Source organism: Haemaphysalis longicornis, unplaced genomic scaffold, assembly GCF_048455015.1.
Source record: "Haemaphysalis longicornis isolate Haplotype H1 unplaced genomic scaffold, Haemaphysalis longicornis Haplotype H1 scaffold_1, whole genome shotgun sequence".
In the NCBI taxonomy this organism is placed as follows: domain Eukaryota; kingdom Metazoa; phylum Arthropoda; class Arachnida; order Ixodida; family Ixodidae; genus Haemaphysalis; species Haemaphysalis longicornis.
This window is the reverse complement of record NW_027526203.1, coordinates 318013204-318029647: the sequence shown is the minus strand read 5'-3', so window position 1 is coordinate 318029647 and position 16444 is coordinate 318013204. Positions and strand designations below refer to the sequence as shown.

General features: G+C 46.9%; 1 protein-coding gene across 3 annotated transcripts in view; it reads left to right on the top strand.

The window, feature by feature from the left end:
- Alpha-spec (alpha spectrin) overlaps positions 1-16150 on the top strand; it is a 74319-nt gene extending 58169 nt beyond the window's left edge. For 2 of the 3 annotated variants that reach the window (XM_077682296.1, XM_077682295.1), the window contains 14 exons: positions 80-308; positions 1139-1285; positions 5399-5657; positions 6385-6461; positions 6545-6681; positions 7735-7807; positions 8352-8648; positions 9403-9515; positions 9629-9646; positions 11147-11201; positions 11272-11468; positions 12849-12902; positions 13508-13802; positions 15531-16150. In XM_077682296.1, coding sequence (XP_077538422.1) covers positions 80-308; positions 1139-1285; positions 5399-5657; positions 6385-6461; positions 6545-6681; positions 7735-7807; positions 8352-8648; positions 9403-9515; positions 9629-9646; positions 11147-11201; positions 11272-11468; positions 12849-12902; positions 13508-13802; positions 15531-15659 — 2080 coding nt within the window. In that variant the 3' untranslated portion in view covers positions 15660-16150. Of the gene's footprint in view, positions 1-79; positions 309-1138; positions 1286-5398; positions 5658-6384; positions 6462-6544; positions 6682-7734; positions 7808-8351; positions 8649-9402; positions 9516-9628; positions 9647-11146; positions 11202-11271; positions 11469-12848; positions 12907-13507; positions 13803-15530 lie in introns of those variants that run through there. The other variant, XM_077682297.1, reaches the window with a different exon arrangement.
- The last annotated feature ends 294 nt before the right edge of the window (positions 16151-16444 follow it).

Here is a 16444-nt window from a genome sequence, read left to right as displayed (position 1 = left end):
TGCCATGGTCCTCCCAAGCCTGTTGTGAGCAGGCATGCGGCGCTTGTGGGCTGACCAGATGTAATTGTGCCCCTTTCAGAGAGAAGAAGCTGTTGGTGGGGTCGGATGACTACGGCCGAGACCTGACTGGGGTGCAGAACCTGCGCAAGAAGCACAAGCGCTTGGACTCTGAGCTGGGCGCCCATGAGCCGGCCATTCAGGCCGTCCAAGAGGCGGGGCACAAGCTCATGGCGGAGTCCAACCTGGGCGTGCCTGAGATTGAGCAGCGGCTGCAGACCCTGGAGCTCTCATGGCGCGAACTGAAGCAGGTAGGCTGTGCAGGCCTCTCCTCATGCCATGCCAGACGAGAGAGCAGTGGCAGCCCCTGTTTCGGCTCTAATATCGCAGACCTGTACCATGGCAGCTGGGGCTGTAGGTGTGAATCCCGAATGTTGCCAGTGATGATGCAGCTGGTAGGCCCAGAGCTTGCTATTGGTGTACCTCATAACTGAGGCACCGTGGAAGTTGACTGTCACTTTGCAGGGGGAAATTAACTATGGGAATGAATATTTAAATTCATGCTGCAAGCCACGATTACATTCTGCAAAGTGCCGACTGTTCTTCAGGAGTGCCTAAATGTCCAGGAAAGAAGGCAGCATAGCCCTATTTAAATAGCAAGTGTCACATTTGTCATTTTCTAGCTTTGCATTTTAATAGGTTAATGGGCGCTCTTGTTTCATAGAGACGTGTGCTTTTGCGAGCCATGTAGCGACATTAAGAGACGGTGAGGGGCCCCAATTGCCTTTGAAGTAGTGTGCTCTGGCCTAATTACTAATGAGCTATAGACAGGTCCTGTATCTGGTGGCTGCTGCTGTTTCTTGCAAGCATGACAGGTCAGTTTTTGCTCTCAAAAAGAGCTGTCCCCTTGCCTGTAGGGTCTCAACAGGCTTTGCCACAGTGTAGTGGTGTAAAGCAGGCGTGCGTAGCAGAGGAAGCTGTAAGCTGATGGCGAGTGGCTTTTACCTTTTGTCCCATCGTGTAATTTTGGGCGATGAGACCAGCTTTGTTTCTGGCACAGTTTGCTTTCGTGGAGTGTGCAATGGCGTCTCCACTAAGCAGCTGCTCTCTTCTTCCCCCTGGCGTGTTGTGGATGTTGTAGATGGCTGGCGACCGTGGTCACAAGCTGGATGAGTCCCTGGTCTATCAGCAGTTCCTCGCCAAGGTGGAAGAGGAGGAAGCCTGGATCACGGAGAAGCAGCAGCTCCTGTCTGTGGAGGACTGTGGAGACACTATGGCTGCCGTGCAGGTGACTAATGGCTTTGTTTGATGAAACGGTGCTGCTAATGGCCACATGATTGGCTTGAAATTGCGAGGGGAAAAAACTTGCAGCCGGGAATTTTGTCTTTGGGACTTACCTCATTCATTCCTTCAGGCAGCATGCCACGCTGGCAATAGGTATTGTTAGCTGCTACTCTATCCACCAAAGTAAAGGTGTTTTGTTATCAAAAATCTTTTACTCCCCTGTACGTGCACCCTGCATTTACGTGCCAACACGCTGGAGTAATGGTGTGCCAAAATTGTTAAGTGTGGAAGTGGAGGCAGGGAATGAAGTTGATCATAGCCAGGTACTAGTCGGAGCACCAAGACTGGGAGCTGTCAATTAGCCATGCCCCATTCTCTTGTGTATGTCCAGCCACTAATTAAGGTAGTGTCATAAAGGGCATTGTCTTTCTAGAGTGCACGCGGCAGCTGTTGCCTACTCATGGAGAAACTAGGGTGTTTCCTCCTAGCTGTGTGAAGGTATTTTACGCAAGAATCGGAACAGCCATTTAGGGGTAGAAATTCTTGTTGAAAGGGCAGGATATTTTGTTTTAATCCTCCTGCCCGAGGTGAGGCAACAGGGCACAGGCTTTTCTGGGTGGCAGCAGGGGAATCTTCCCCATTCCTTGCGGGAGCCTTGGTTGGCAAGCTAATATCGCATGTGGACCCGGAGCGACCGTGACTTTAGACTGGCTTTACGGGGGGGGCACTCTGTTGGGCCACGCAGCACAGCAGCTTTACTAGGCATATGCGAATAGGCATTTTCACCTTTGAAGCAAATTGAAGTAGTTGCCAAAAAAAGCAACCAGAAACTGCCATAAACACTGCAATAAGAACTCTGCTGGCCATTAATTTCCATGCACTACATGCAATGGTTGATGAACTTAACAAATGCAAAGCAATTCTCATGACCCTGGATGCAGTCTAGAGAATATCTTGGTATTTGGTGCACCGAGCATAACCGAAGTGCATTTTTTTTCAGCCATTTTTTATATATTTTTTTTTTTATTTTTTCACTTCTGTTTGGTTCACCCAGTGCATATGTAAAACTAATGAGCTTCAGTGTTAGTGCTTATATTTGCTCTAATGTAAGCACGTTAGAAAGTTCTTGAATGGTGTGCTTGCCACCCAGATTGCTTACGGGTTTGGTCGTATACAGTGCTCCCCTGTCTACCATTCGCTGCCCCTTCCACGCCTGTTATTGCCATCGCCACTCGCCTCTTGAGCACAGCAAGGTCTGACCTTTTGAACGGCAAAGGTGCAAGCTGGCGAAAGATATAACAGGCTGTGTGAGTGGAACTCCAGCCATACAAAGTAAAAGGGGGGGGCCCTGGATTGAGTTTGTGTTTCTTACATTACTTTCTGAAATTTCACACCATGCTTGACTGTATCTGAGAGATTGTCATGGCATGTGGGCTTGACTTCATTCTGGTTACGTTTGCACCAATCTTTCAGCATTTCAAAGAAGCAAAAGGTGGATGTCATGAAAGTGAAGGAAAGGAGGGGCTTAGACTTACCTTGCACTGCAAATGCACCCCCCTCATGCCACATTTTCGCAGGGAGAAAAAGCAGTCTAAGCTTTTATATATGTTAGCACTGAATGTTTTGAACTTTTTAGATACTGAAGTTTTAGTTGAAGCATCTATCGAATACAGTAGTAGCAGACCGTTTTTTCGGACTCCGAAAATTCGTACTTGCTGGATCGGACTCGGACTTCGGACTCGTACTTCCGAGGAACCGCCAGTTGTCCCATAGGAGTAATGTATATGAACGGATATTTCAGACAAAATAAAGCGAAAAGTTCGATTTTGCGGGCAAAATTTTCCTCGACAGAGCCACGGTGCAACTCCAGAACGATGCCATTTTGATTCCTAAGCCACCCGGCTAGCCTCAGATTGGATGGGGATTGGCTTGGCTCCCACCAGGGGTAACAAACTGTGATCTTGGAGGCCATAATTTTGCATGTAGCCTGCGGTGGAAACAAATTTTGAAAGCCAGAAACAGGTCATACTTGGCCCTTTTTTTTTTTTTGCGTATTTTTTTTTAGCCGCCAGGTGGCGCTGACTTCATCAGCAGCAACATCATCAGCAGGTTTTTCCTGAACCATTCGCAACTTCTTCAGTCCTATTGAATGAAATAAAGTTCGTTTTTGCGACTCGCGGATTTTTCAGACTGCTCTTTTATTCGGACTATTTTTCGTTCCCCTCCTTGTCCGAAAAATCAGTTTCCTACTGTAATGTATTATGTGACCAAATATTCAAAAAGAAGTGAATATTTGCGCGTGCCTAATCTTCACGCAATTCCCACTTCCCAAGTTTCTTGGATGCTTAACACAGGAGGAGCAGGATTACGATCTCGCTTCTCGTGTGTACAGAGAGGAGCAAGGCTATGCTTTAGGGGTGAATGGGTTGGCGGGGTGGAAGCGCAAAAGATGCATTGCATTGGGACCTTTCGAACCTTCCAAGAATGATCATTAGCTCATCTTTTTTAAAAACCTTACTATTTTAATTAAAGTTCTATTGGAGCATGTAAAGTAGACAAATTAATACTGGGTGTCTGGCTTACTTGGGTTTTGCAACAGATAGTTACAAAACACAGCTGCAGCTTAAGAAAAACTTGGAATATATTAGTTTTGGGATGAAATGAAGCAATCTGATAAAATTCTGCAAAGTAAAATTTCAAAATTTCTCACACTTGCTCACACTCGCAGGAGATTGTGAAAAAAAAAATTGTGTTGTGTGGATATTTTGAACTGTGTACTCTTGATATACAAACTATGTGTAGCCATTTCGTTGCCTGATATTAGCAAATAGGTGAAGAAATGGAGTTAGGTTTGCCGAAGTTTTCCTCAAGTCGTGAAGTGGCGTCATATTAAGAAGCCAATCTCATCAATCATAGCTCCCCCTTGTCTGCACTGAACATTTCAGGTGAGTGGCGTGGGCAGAAGTAATCATGTTTAATGTAAACTGGGTATTTGTAAACTCTTTGTGCTGTTTGGTACTAGTCTAAACTGTCTTCTGCTAGCCTTTATTCTTGCTCAAGCTTGCCACCACCTGTCTCATAGCCTCTAATGTGCATGACGCGAGCGTGAACTTTCTGACTGAAAGCTTAAAATGATTACTTAGTGCATGGACAAATTTATCAAACGAATTTGGAGTAGTTGGAGAGTAAAAGATGGGTTGGTTTTAATTTCCAAGCATAAAAATGAGCGACAAGCAGTGATACAGTGCGTCGCTGAGCCCCACCATCCCGCAGTTCGAGTGCTTTTCTGAAGTAAATGCTTTTAACGTTATTTCATCAAATATATATACTCGCCATGGCTTATGCTAAGTTGGCGGTTAATGCTCTGCATAGATCGGAATTTATGAAAACAAACCAGAGTGCTGGATTACAAATAGGGACCGGCTTTAATGCCACATGTTTTGCCCAAGTGTGCTCTTTATGGCTGTGGTTGAGTGGTTTTGAATCACATGCGCAGTAGCGTTCGTTTGTTCTCCTTCCCCACCTCCCCGAAAGAACGTGAGCTTCAGCGGGAAAATTGTGTATGAACAGCCAGTACACACGAGTTCTACAATTGGCTGCCAGACAACTGCAGCCACGGAGGTCGCGCCGCTGGTCACGAGGATAGAAATTGTTTATGGCAACTAATAAAGGATGCATTATTTTTGAAATGCTGGGTTCACAGCTTTACAAAATGATTAACTCAAAGAGCGTTTAGTTCTCGAGAATGTTCTTACAAGATGACGTCACTGCTAGTTGTGCTGCCGACCAACAGTGGTGGCTTGTGATGCACCGCAAAATGAGCATTTCAAAGACGTCTCCTAAATTCTAGAAGCAATGAATTGTGAAAAAATTTTGGATTTATGTTCTCAAAAGGTTGCTCAAGCAGATAAAATTGAGCAAAGGCAAGTAAATTTTTTCTTCACGTCCCCTTTAAATGATTTGGGGGCTTCACTGAAAGAAGCACTGGCAGGAACTCCTCGAGTGTTATCCTTTTAAATGCAACCAGCTGAATTCTGGAACCTGGTGTGTGCGAAGGGGAATGCAGTGATGCTGGGGGCGAGTGGAAAGCTGAAGGGACCACTCGCTGTGCGTGCAGGGCCTGCTGAAGAAGCACGAGGCGTTTGAGGCGGACTTTGCGGTGCACCGCGAGCGGTGTGGCGACACGGTAGCGGCCGGCCAGGGGCTGGTGCAGGAGGGCAACCACCACAAGGAGAGCATCCAGCAGCGCCTGGACCAGCTGGTGCAGCGGCTCGAGGCGCTGGAGGCCAGCGCCGCCCGCCGCCGGGCCAAGCTGCAGGACAATTCAGCCTACCTCCAGTTCATGTGGAAGGCTGACGTGGTCGAGAGCTGGATCGGTGAGGCTGTAACACCGTGTGCCGCCACCTCTGCGTGAAAGTGCTTGGGCGATGACACTGCACTCCAAGCACCGTCAATGTAACGTTCTGGGGCCTGGAGTATGTGAGGGTTCTGGCACTCTTGGGGTGCTGGCCAGTTGCCTGTACGCACCATTTTGGTATTGGCAGGTTTCATTTCAACGCTGAAGACGCTTAACTCTTCGGTTCCTTGTTGTTTGCTCCGAGGTGCTAACAGTATGAGCCAACGCACTATCAGTGACTGGGTGTCGTCGAAAATGTATTTGGCTTTCCGGTGACTGAATAAGTCTGCCACAGTTTAAGCAGTTTCCCAGTTTCTGAATTAACTTTCAAACAAAATGACACCCACTCACATTTAGCACCCGACTGGGCACTCCTGTATTTTATGCAGCTTATGCGGCAAGTGTCACCACTGATATTTCGTCCACCATGTGTCGTGTATGAAAGTTGCAGAGAATGTGCAACCATGTGTTTTGTAAAAATGAGACACAAGGTTAAACTCATAACTCTGTAAATGTGGGGCTTCTAGCCTCTAGTCATTGCTGTCTTCAGTGGGACCAAGCTTTAAAAATCCGTGGTAATGTATCGCATGGCTGTGCATATGCTTGCCAGCAGGGGTTTATTGTTTTTAAATTTCAATGATACAACCTGCTGAAGCGCAAGGTTTTTTTACTTTGATGCTGAAGATTTGCTCCTATTTCTGTGACAGCTGACAAGGAAGCCCACGTGCGCTCGGAGGACTTCGGCCGGGACCTGTCATCTGTTCAAACTCTGCTGACGAAACAGGTATTGGAACATGCAACCATTGGCCATAGCCCACAGACACAGTTTTGTTCCTTATATAACAGTGTTTTGCGATGTTTACGTAGGAAACCTTTGATGCTGGCCTTGGTGCATTTGAGCAAGAGGGCATCCAAAGCATCACCCAGCTGAAGGACCAACTTGTGGCTGCCAATCACGATCAGACAGCAGCAATCATGCGACGCCATGATGATGTTCTGACGCGGTAAGCCTAATCATGAAGGGCTGCAGGATGTATTAGGTATGGCTGTGAAAAATTGTGGTGGCAGTTGCCGTTGTTTCTTTCGGATCATTGTGGCAGTGTTGAGGGCACTAGGAAAATGCAAAGATGTGCCAGTGAGGATAAATTTTTCAGTGAGGATAAATTCTGTAGTACTCTTAATCAACTCTCCTAGCCGACAGTTTAGCTGGGCGATTATTATCGTCATCAGCTGGGTGATCATTATCATTACAAATGCTGCAGTGGACTGGGTGCTGATAAGGGTTTGTAGGGTGTGAATAAGCTCAGAACTTCTTTATTGAGCAATGTCTCCTGGCTACATGAATGGTATGGGGGATAGCAAACTGCTGCGAGGCACATGCATAATCTGTGAGTAGTGCTTGTGCAAGTTATGCAAGTTTATGCTGGGACAACAAGGGGGACTCAATCGAGCACCATGTTCTTAAACTGCTCTTGGATTTCTTCAACCTCCACTTCTCAAAAATGGTGCTGTTTTTCTTTTGGCCTTTGTAGTTTCTCTCCTTAACAATACATATTTGTGTTGTAGCAATTAGCTTGAATCCTTCAGAGTTTGATGTTGAAGCGCCAATCTTTCTGGTGGATCACAGCTCCTGTTCTACATGGGGGATCGTAGGAATCTTAATTTTTTGAAGAGAGCTTTTGTTCATCTTTTATTTCCTGCCAAAAATGCTGTTTTATCCAGAAGGCACACAATAAATAAGAGCAGAAAAAAGTTGAAGTACGTAGTTCCGAAGCGTTGCTGACAGTTTCATTTTTACTGTAATCCTGTAGCTTTCTTTTTCTGTTACCTGTTTTTTTCTTTTCCCGTGAAAAATGGTAGATATGTTCTAAATATCTTGTAAACCAATTAGCCTTGCATAAGTGCGTGGTAAACATCAGCACAGCAAATGCACCAAAACTGTGCATGCCTGTACAAACTCGTGCTTGTTCTTTGTGCTCTCCTAGGAAGAATAAGCTTTAGCACAACTGCTTTTGGTGAGCGTGCCTGAGAGTGACAGGTTGCCATTTTATTTCCAGCTGGAACAACCTGCTGGCAGCATCTAATGCCAGAAAGCTGCGTCTTTTGCACATGCTGGACCAGTTCAAACAGGTAAGCTTTGCCCCTGGTGTGCATGCCCCTGGTGGCCACCTGCTGTGCATGCCATTATTTGTGTCAAACTTAATACCTCAAGTTGCTATGAATTTTGATGCAAAATATAGCATGCACTACAGGTGGCCATGTTTTGAATGGGGGCAAGGAGTAAGAACAAAACGAAAGGGAAGCGTCGCTTCCTAGGGCAGCCATATAATGTCACAAGCACTTGGCCAAGGTTAAGCTAGCAACATCTGTGGTGGGAGAAAAAACTGCCCATTCGCCGCAGTTGGCATTTTGCTGGCAGCCTGAGAATGAATTGTTTCCACTATCATTTCGTCCAGCAAGTGCTGCTACGCTACTCACCCCTTTGCTGTCACAGCTACAAAGCCTTGTTGTGCATGCTAGTTTTCACTGATGTTATTTGGTTGCTTGCCTGCACCCACTGCAATGGGCCATTCTGCCTACTGTCTGTATTCTTGCTCTGTGGGTGGGACCATCAAATCGTCTGCGTCGTCTTGCTCACTGCCTTAATGATAGATTTTTTTCTCTCTGCCATCAGATCGAAGACCTGTTCCTCACTTTTGCCAAAAAGGCATCGGCGTTCAACAGCTGGTTTGAGAATGCGGAGGAAGATCTGACTGATCCCGTGCGGTGCAACTCTGTGGAAGAGATTCGTGCCTTGCGAGAGGCCCACGCCCAGTTCCAGAACTCTCTGGGTTCGGCGCAGGCAGACTTTGAGGCCCTTGCGGCCTTGGACCGGCAGATCAAGAGTTTCAACGTCGGCCCCAACCCTTACACCTGGTTCACCATGGAGGCGCTGGAGGACACCTGGCGTAACCTGCAAAAGATCATCAAGGTGCCTCTTACTTTGACAGCTGCTTGCATTTATCATTATCTTATGGCTTGAATTACTGTAAAAATCATTGTATAATACAGAGCTGAATATATGAAATGTAATTTGGGTATAGCAAAAACGAAAAAAAAAAAAAGTCAACATATAATGCGAGTGAGGTAAGCTCATAGAAAGCAATTATTCTCATTCCGGCTCACATTCAGTCGTCTGTTTCAATGCCACTGCCTTCCGAGGAAGTCCCTCGTCGGAGATCTTTTTTGGTGTCGACTGCGTTTGAAATGCGGTATTTTTTTGAAAGAGCAACTGGCCGGTTCTGCTTGCAATCTGTGTATAACATGAGGCAGAAATTTCATATGGTGTAATTTAGAAAAAAAAAAAAATAACTTTGTTTATGCGTGAGTTTTTACGTTATGGTCTGTCACATAGGGCCTTTGACAATGATGAAGTCGTGGCCCAAAGCAGAAAACATTAATACAAATGTAATCCAGGTGGGATATTTTCTTGTTGCAGCTTTTACGCCACATATTGGGCTTAGAAATGTCCCAATCTAAAGTTTAATGCAATGGCCAGTACTTGGTGTAGAATGGACGAACACAGATAACAGCCTTCTAGTTTTCTTGATGCACTCCAAAGCACAGACTTTGTTATAGCCCCTGATGATTTCGAAACGAATGTGAGCAGAGGCTTTACGGCGTGTTTTTTTTTTTTTTTTTTTCGTGCCTCTGTTGGTGAATTTTGTTTGTTTGTTTGTTTGCAGGAACGTGATATTGAGCTCACCAAGGAGGCCCAGCGGCAAGAGGACAACGACCATCTTCGCAGAGAGTTTGCCAAGCATGCTAACGCCTTGCACCAGTGGCTGACCGACACGAGGTGAGTGGGGCAAAAGAAACAAAAAGACATTTGACTTCTTAAGCATTGTGTCTAAGTATGTGCGAGGAGTTACAAGATATGTACTTTTTCTTTCATGACCCTTGGGCACCCAGGATGTGGCTGCTGGACGGGTGAGTTTTGAATGAAGTTCACATCCCAAGGTCGCGGGTTCTTTTCCTGGCCGCGGCGGCCGCTTTTCTGATGGAGTCGAAAGGCAGAAATGCCCGTGTACGAGATTTCGGCGCGCATTAAAGATCCCCAGGGGGTCAAAATTAACCCGGAGCCCTCCACTACGGCGCGCCTCATCGCCTGTGTTGCGTCGACGCGGAAAACCCTACAATCAATCAGTCGAATGAAGTTCACATGGCTAGTGCCTATGATGCATTTGCAAATACTGTAGGAAGGTTGTTTGAGGTAGTTGAAGTTGGTTGCTTTCTTCTGGCGCAGCCGGTATGGCTTGTACGCATTTGAGACAGACATTGCCTTTGTTGAAACCTGTACATCAGAGTTGTTAGTGCTAGCAAGTTTTAGCTAATCCAATTATTGTTACAATTATTCTCTTCTCTCTGTGCTACAAAGGCCCTTAAGTGCACAGTTAAAGTTATATCCACATAGCTTCAAGCCCCTTTTAATTAAAAACGTGGTGTTGTTTTTATTTTAATATCACCAGTTTTCAGAACCAAAGTGGCTTATTACTGCACCCCTTATCTTTCCTTTCCTTCAAGCAACAGATGCGTACCAGTCCTGGAATTTCCAGTCATTAGGATATACTTGTTATTGTATCACATTTAGTTTTTTATGTAGGTTATATTACTTTTGCTGGAATAAGCTATGAGGAAAGACTGCGGAAAAATACTCAGCTATGCAGTTCTTTTTATAATTCTGTTGTAACAATACCTTGTGAGCTGGAAGCGTTCTTAACCATCCGTGTGTCAGTGAGCTCTTAGGACTGAGAAAAAGGATGGATAATCCCACCTGAAAATGAGTGTTGTGAGGATCAGGGTTCTTTGGTGAGCTAGCTTGCACTCCAGGCTAAGCAGCAATGCTAGCTCCGTTGAACTTCACCACGGACCACCAGCTGGTGTAGTGGCTGGGCTGGAGTGCAAGCTAGCTCCGCTGACTTGAACACGGACCACCAGCTGGTGTAGTGGTAGAGAACAGCCAGGAACACACACGACACAGGAATGGCCTGCACCAATATTTACTGGCACTCCAATAATTCACATCGGGCTTATCACTCATTGGTAGCGAACAGCCAGGAACACACATGACACAGGAATGGCCAACACCAACATTTACTGGCACTCCAATAATGCATGTTGTGTGCGTCGCTCATTCACCGACAAGACCAACCGTATGTTTCTGCTAATAGTGCAGGTGCAGTCCCAACAAGTGGTATCTGTGGGGAAAAAAAAGATGCGAAGGGGAATGACATGACACGTTTGGCCATTGGACACTTATGCTTTTGCATGCGCTACATCATAAGGAGTGCATTAGGGGTCCTTGTAATTTTTGTTTGTTTGGTAGGATTAAAAAGTAGGAAGGAATTGCACTGTTGATCCCATCGCCCCCTCGGTGAAGCATTGGAGTAAAGGCATCGCACTCCATCATCGCCCCCTCTCTCGTTCCAGATCTTCAATGATGGAGGGTTCGGGCTCTCTCGAGGCGCAGCTGGAGGCCACCAAGGTGAGTGTGTGTGGTGTGTGCAGGCAGAGGGAAGGGTGGACCAAGCGGGCGTGTCCTTTCCCCCTCCCAGCGCAAGGCGGCCGAAGTGCGGGCCAAGCGGGGAGACCTGAAGCGCATCGAGGACCTGGGGGCTCTGCTGGAGGAGCAGCTGATCCTGGACAACCGGTACACCGAGCACGGCACGGTGGGGCTGGCTCAGCAGTGGGACCAGCTCGACCAGCTGGGCATGCGCATGCAGCACAACCTCGAGCAGCAGATCCAGGCCAGGTGGGTGGGGGCTTTCGTCTTCAGCTGGCAGGGTAGTGCTAGTGGTAGTACTTGTGGGGCATGCTGGGGGGACAAAGGGCTGTTTTCTTCCGATCAGTGCCACATCAGGGCAAGAGACACCGGCGAACTGTGGACTTATTATTCTGAACATGCCAGACCTTGACCTGTGCTCTCTCTTTGTGCTGGCATTTGTTTGTTGATGTAATTGTCCCCGAACTTGTTCTGATTTGCCCAGCTCTCAGAAGTTTCAGCAGTTTTTCCTTCTCATAGCCCGACATGAGGCATTGTGCTGGCCGCTGTGGCGGTTCATGTAGGGGCAAGGCTTTTGGCTTTTTCTGAAAACTTTTCAGTGCAACGAAGAAAAATCTGATGCAGCTTTATCACGTTTTGCATTTCTTTTTCTCTGCTTTTAAATAGAGAAGTGTTGCAACAAATTAAAATTACCGTATTTACTCGCATAATCCTCGCACTTTTTTTTTCGGAAAAGTCAATGCAAAGTTAGGGGTGCGAGAATTATGCGGGGAAAAAAAATCCGGTGCACAGTGTTGCCAATTTGCCTTATGCCAATCCCGCTAAATGTAGCGGTCGTTTTTTGTATACGTAAGCGCAGTGTTGCCAACAGCAGCTATTTCTTTTTATTTTATTATTTACAACGTAAACAGTCTCCCGTCGATCAGCGATCATGAAATTGCCGCCTTTGCTTTCTGGCGCGCGCCCTATCTCGTCGTCGTATGTGCGTGCCCTACTCCAGTAACGCACGTTGAAGTCGGTGACGCCGAAGTGCCTGCCTGCGGCACGGTTGTCGTGTTCGATCGCGCACTCTTTCGCTTTCAATTTGAAAGCGGCGGTGTAGCTGGCGTTCTTCCCCATGGCGAAGCGGCACCAAGCAGAAAACAAAGAGATCAAAAAGTTCTCAAAATGGCAGCGAGCTATCCACCACTGACGCGAGTGACTCACTGACTGCTGCCGCTTAACGACGGGACCACGACGGCGACACGACAGCGGGCTGCGCGAACACCGTCTAGTTGCGCGCACGTGAAACATGCGCGAAACCGGCTCAAGGACAGTGTGAGTAGCGTGTTAGGGCGCCTGTTAGGGAGTAGCCATGCAGGTTGTTAGGGCGCCTGGATAGCCTTGGGTACACAGCGCTCTCCACCGAACGGAGAGGCGGCGGGGGAGGGCGTGCGTTGGAGAGCGCGTGCACCATGCGGGTTTCGCGAGCAGGCAACTCTCACCGCTGCAAAGTTGGGGGTGCGAGGATTATGCGAGGAACCAAAAAATCCAAGTTTTGGTGGCTCACATTAGGGGTGCGAGGATTACGCGAGTAAATACGGTATGCGCAATCTCGCCGATCAGTAATTTTTATTATTCTGTCTTCAGGAACCAGAGTGGTGTCACAGAGGACGCACTCAAGGAGTTCAGCATGATGTTCAAGTAAGCAGCAGTTTTTTTCTCTCTACCTGTGCTTTCGCACCATGCAGAAGTTTGTGAGAACTGTGCTACCCATTTCTGTGTAAGTTATTGCTTTTGTACCCACGCTGGTAACTTCATAGTCGTCATCGTAAGCAGTGCGCTGTCATGAACAAAATATTAAGGGACCGTTCACTCGGCGTGTAAAAAGTTCTGTGTTACAAGAGTGCTATGACGTGCTGAGTCTTGTGTTCCAAAGCCAAACTCTGACAGCATTGTTCTGTAGAAATAATTCTAGCAGTTTTGCGTAAGCGATTTCTGCGAGAGCACAGTGTACGAGGCAGTTTGTAGGCCAAATACTCTCTGTCGCACTAACTAATGTTTCACTGGAACATTCCCCCAAAATTATCACACGGCATGACTTTGGCTGGCCACAGCACTTGTAGTGGCGCCCAGCCTACACTGCTGACTGCACCACCCCATCGCCTCTATCAATTCCATCAGTGCTCAGGTGGTGAGATGCTGCTAGCACACTCGGTTGTGTAACGCCCCCGCTCATTAGCAGGCGCAGGGTACTCGGCAAGGTCTTGGCAGGTGTGTGGGAATGTGGTCTCGTGGTCCATGTGCAGGCACTTCGACAAGGACAAGAGTGGGCGGCTGAATCACGTCGAGTTCAAGTCGTGCCTGCGAGCGCTGGGCTACGACCTGCCCATGGTTGAAGAGGGCCAGCCAGACCCTGAGTTTGAGGCCATTCTGGACCAAGTGGACCCCAACCGAGACGGCCAGGTGTCGCTCCAGGAGTACATGGCCTTCATGATCTCGCGCGAGACGGAGAATGTGCGCTCTTCGGAGGAGATTGAGAACGCCTTCCGCGCCATCACCTCTGGCGAGCGGCCCTATGTCACTGCCGACGAGCTCTATGCGGTGAGTTATGGGGCCAAGTTTCCCTGGTTTTTCACTGTGACGGCGGTACAAAAGGGATTATTCGATTTAGTTCTCGTAGTTTAAAGTTGGGTACATTGCAGTAGAGCTGCTACTTCTGCATTATTTCAACTTGGAAATAAGGGATCATGGCATTTCAGCTTCGGCCCTTCAGTTACTGGCCCAACCGTAAAAGCTTCAAATCAATGTCAAGTTCTTTTTTTTTTTTTTTTTTTTTTTTTTTCCCCTAATCATCGGTGTGCACATCTTTTGATGATTGCAAGAGCGAAGTTTGGTGTCTTGTATAAGTAGTTCGCCTAATACTATACAGTCGGACTCTGCAATAACGAAACCGCCGGGGAAAGTCGAGAAACTCGCTTTTGCGAGAATTTCGTTGCTGCGAGAATGAAGCATAAATGACAGAAAAATTGCACGCAAACCAAACATTTATTTCTGAAAGTCTGTTATAATACTTTGTGAGCCTTACTTTGTAGCAACTTCACAGCTAAGCTCTCGCACTACAAGTGGTTCATTGCTAGTTGTCGTGCACGCCTAACGACCGAATCGTGTCAAACCCATCCGAGACATCCCGTAGGTTCACCTTCTACATGCTTCTCACCTTGGTATGTCCAAGCATGCAAGCAAAAAGTCCAGCTTCTTCTGTTGACGAACTTTGCCAGCCGGTGGCACCTCGTTCTGGTGCTGTTCTCTAAACTAAGTGAGGACTGCGTTGTTGAAGCCCAGAAAGGCCACAACAGCCGTCACTGTTTTGTTTTGTGCACATGCGCCGTTGAAAAGTGGTGCCCTTGCTTTTCAAAATGGTTGAGTGAGCTGTAGGCAGTTCCTAACTCGTCGGCGCTATCCTTCCTTCCTCCACTTGGGCCACTGACTTGGGAAGTGATGGCTGCCTTATCTTGCAGCGAGAAAAACTTCCACTTTTAGGCTGGCGGAGGCATCTTGTTGCGAGCAAATGTGCCAGTCGCTGCACACACAACGAACGCAGGCGTGCTGTTCAGTGGTAGCCGGCTAGCGTAGGTTAAACCAAAGCCATGCCGTGAGTCACCATGGGTCACCCCCTGGTGGTGTCGCTGCAAGGCTGCCTCTATGGCCGCCTGCTACACGTTCTTTTTTGTAAACAAATATGGCGGTGGCCATGCAAGCACGCTGTGGGAGGAGTTTACGCACTTTAAGTCTGAAAAAAATTCATTTGAGCACTTCTTGGTCACTGTTACTAGTCTCAAATGGGTAGATAAGATGCCAACTGGACTTGCAGCGAATTTCATTAATGCGGGATTGCTTTCCAAAAACATTTCGTTGCCGCAATACATGAAATACATGGGCGTCTACAGACGTTCACCGGGGATCCGAAAATATTTCATTACCATGGGAATTTCATACTCGTGGGATTTTGTTATCGTGGGGTTTGACTGTTAGCACTGCCTATTTATATCAGCCTTGTTTGTTATCTCTTATCACCCAGTATGTAGGAGTCCCCCAAACTTGTTCTTTTTCTATGTAGCTAAAGGAAGCAAATTGGTTTACTTGGTCTTATGTAGCTAAAGGAAGCAAATTGGTTTACTTGGTCTTTCCTTTCTCGTTGAGTGCTGCTTAATATGCTCGCAAAGTGGTCTCCTTAAATCTACATGAACACCATCAGTGAAAGAACAATAGGCCATGTCTGTGTTGTGCAGTGAGAGGAGATCGGGACTGAGTGGCTTTTCTTGTTCGCAGAACCTCACCAAGGACATGGCCGACTACTGTGTGTCCCGTATGAAGCCCTACGTGGATCCCAAGAGTGGCCGATCTATCTCTGGCGCCTATGATTATATCGAGTTTACCCGCACTTTGTTCCAGAACTAAGCACTGCCTTTCATGTGTTTCCCATGTTTGTCTTTAGATGGAGCTGTGCTTCTGATTACGCTAGCAACAAGCTCTGGCCTAGAGTACAGAAAAGGACATACCTGCCTCAACTGCCTTTTTAAAGATCGCTCTTCAGGAAGCACATTCATTGACTTTTTTTTTTTTTTTTTTTTTTCAATTTCAGTTTTTTCATTTTTATTGCTCTACAGGGTTTGCCAGTTATATAAACTTTTTTTTTTAACCTTTCGGAAGCAGCTTTTTTCGTAGTCGTAGTCTCGGCGTGTTGGTGTACTGCGTATATTTGTTTTAGTTGCCTAGGTGGGGACTCTGCTTTTATTTTACATTTTACGAGCTTTTAATTTGACGCCGCACTGGCTACATTTGGGGAAAGTGGTGACAAGCTTGTGGCCCTGGCAGCTATCAGAAGTAGCATTATCTGTTGGTATTTATGTGTAACAGGCTTTTAATAAAGCAAGCTACGTTTTATTGGACGATGCATTCTTTCGTGACTGTTTGCTGTCCAGTTATTAGCCAATGTTGTTTGGCCCCTGATTGGTGTGCATGTGGGGTGGGCAGTTGTTTTGTTGCAAAGCCGCTTGGAAAACTGTCTTAGAGGGCTGGACCATTTGACTGAGCTCAATTTTGTTGCTCATTAGTGAATGGCATTGCTTTGAATCCAGGCACCTATAGGAGTACATACATTGTGATCAGGCCATGAAATGGAGTACCTCAGCATCAGTTCCATAAGGGGAGACCACAGTGTACAAACCAGTTGGCCTCGATTG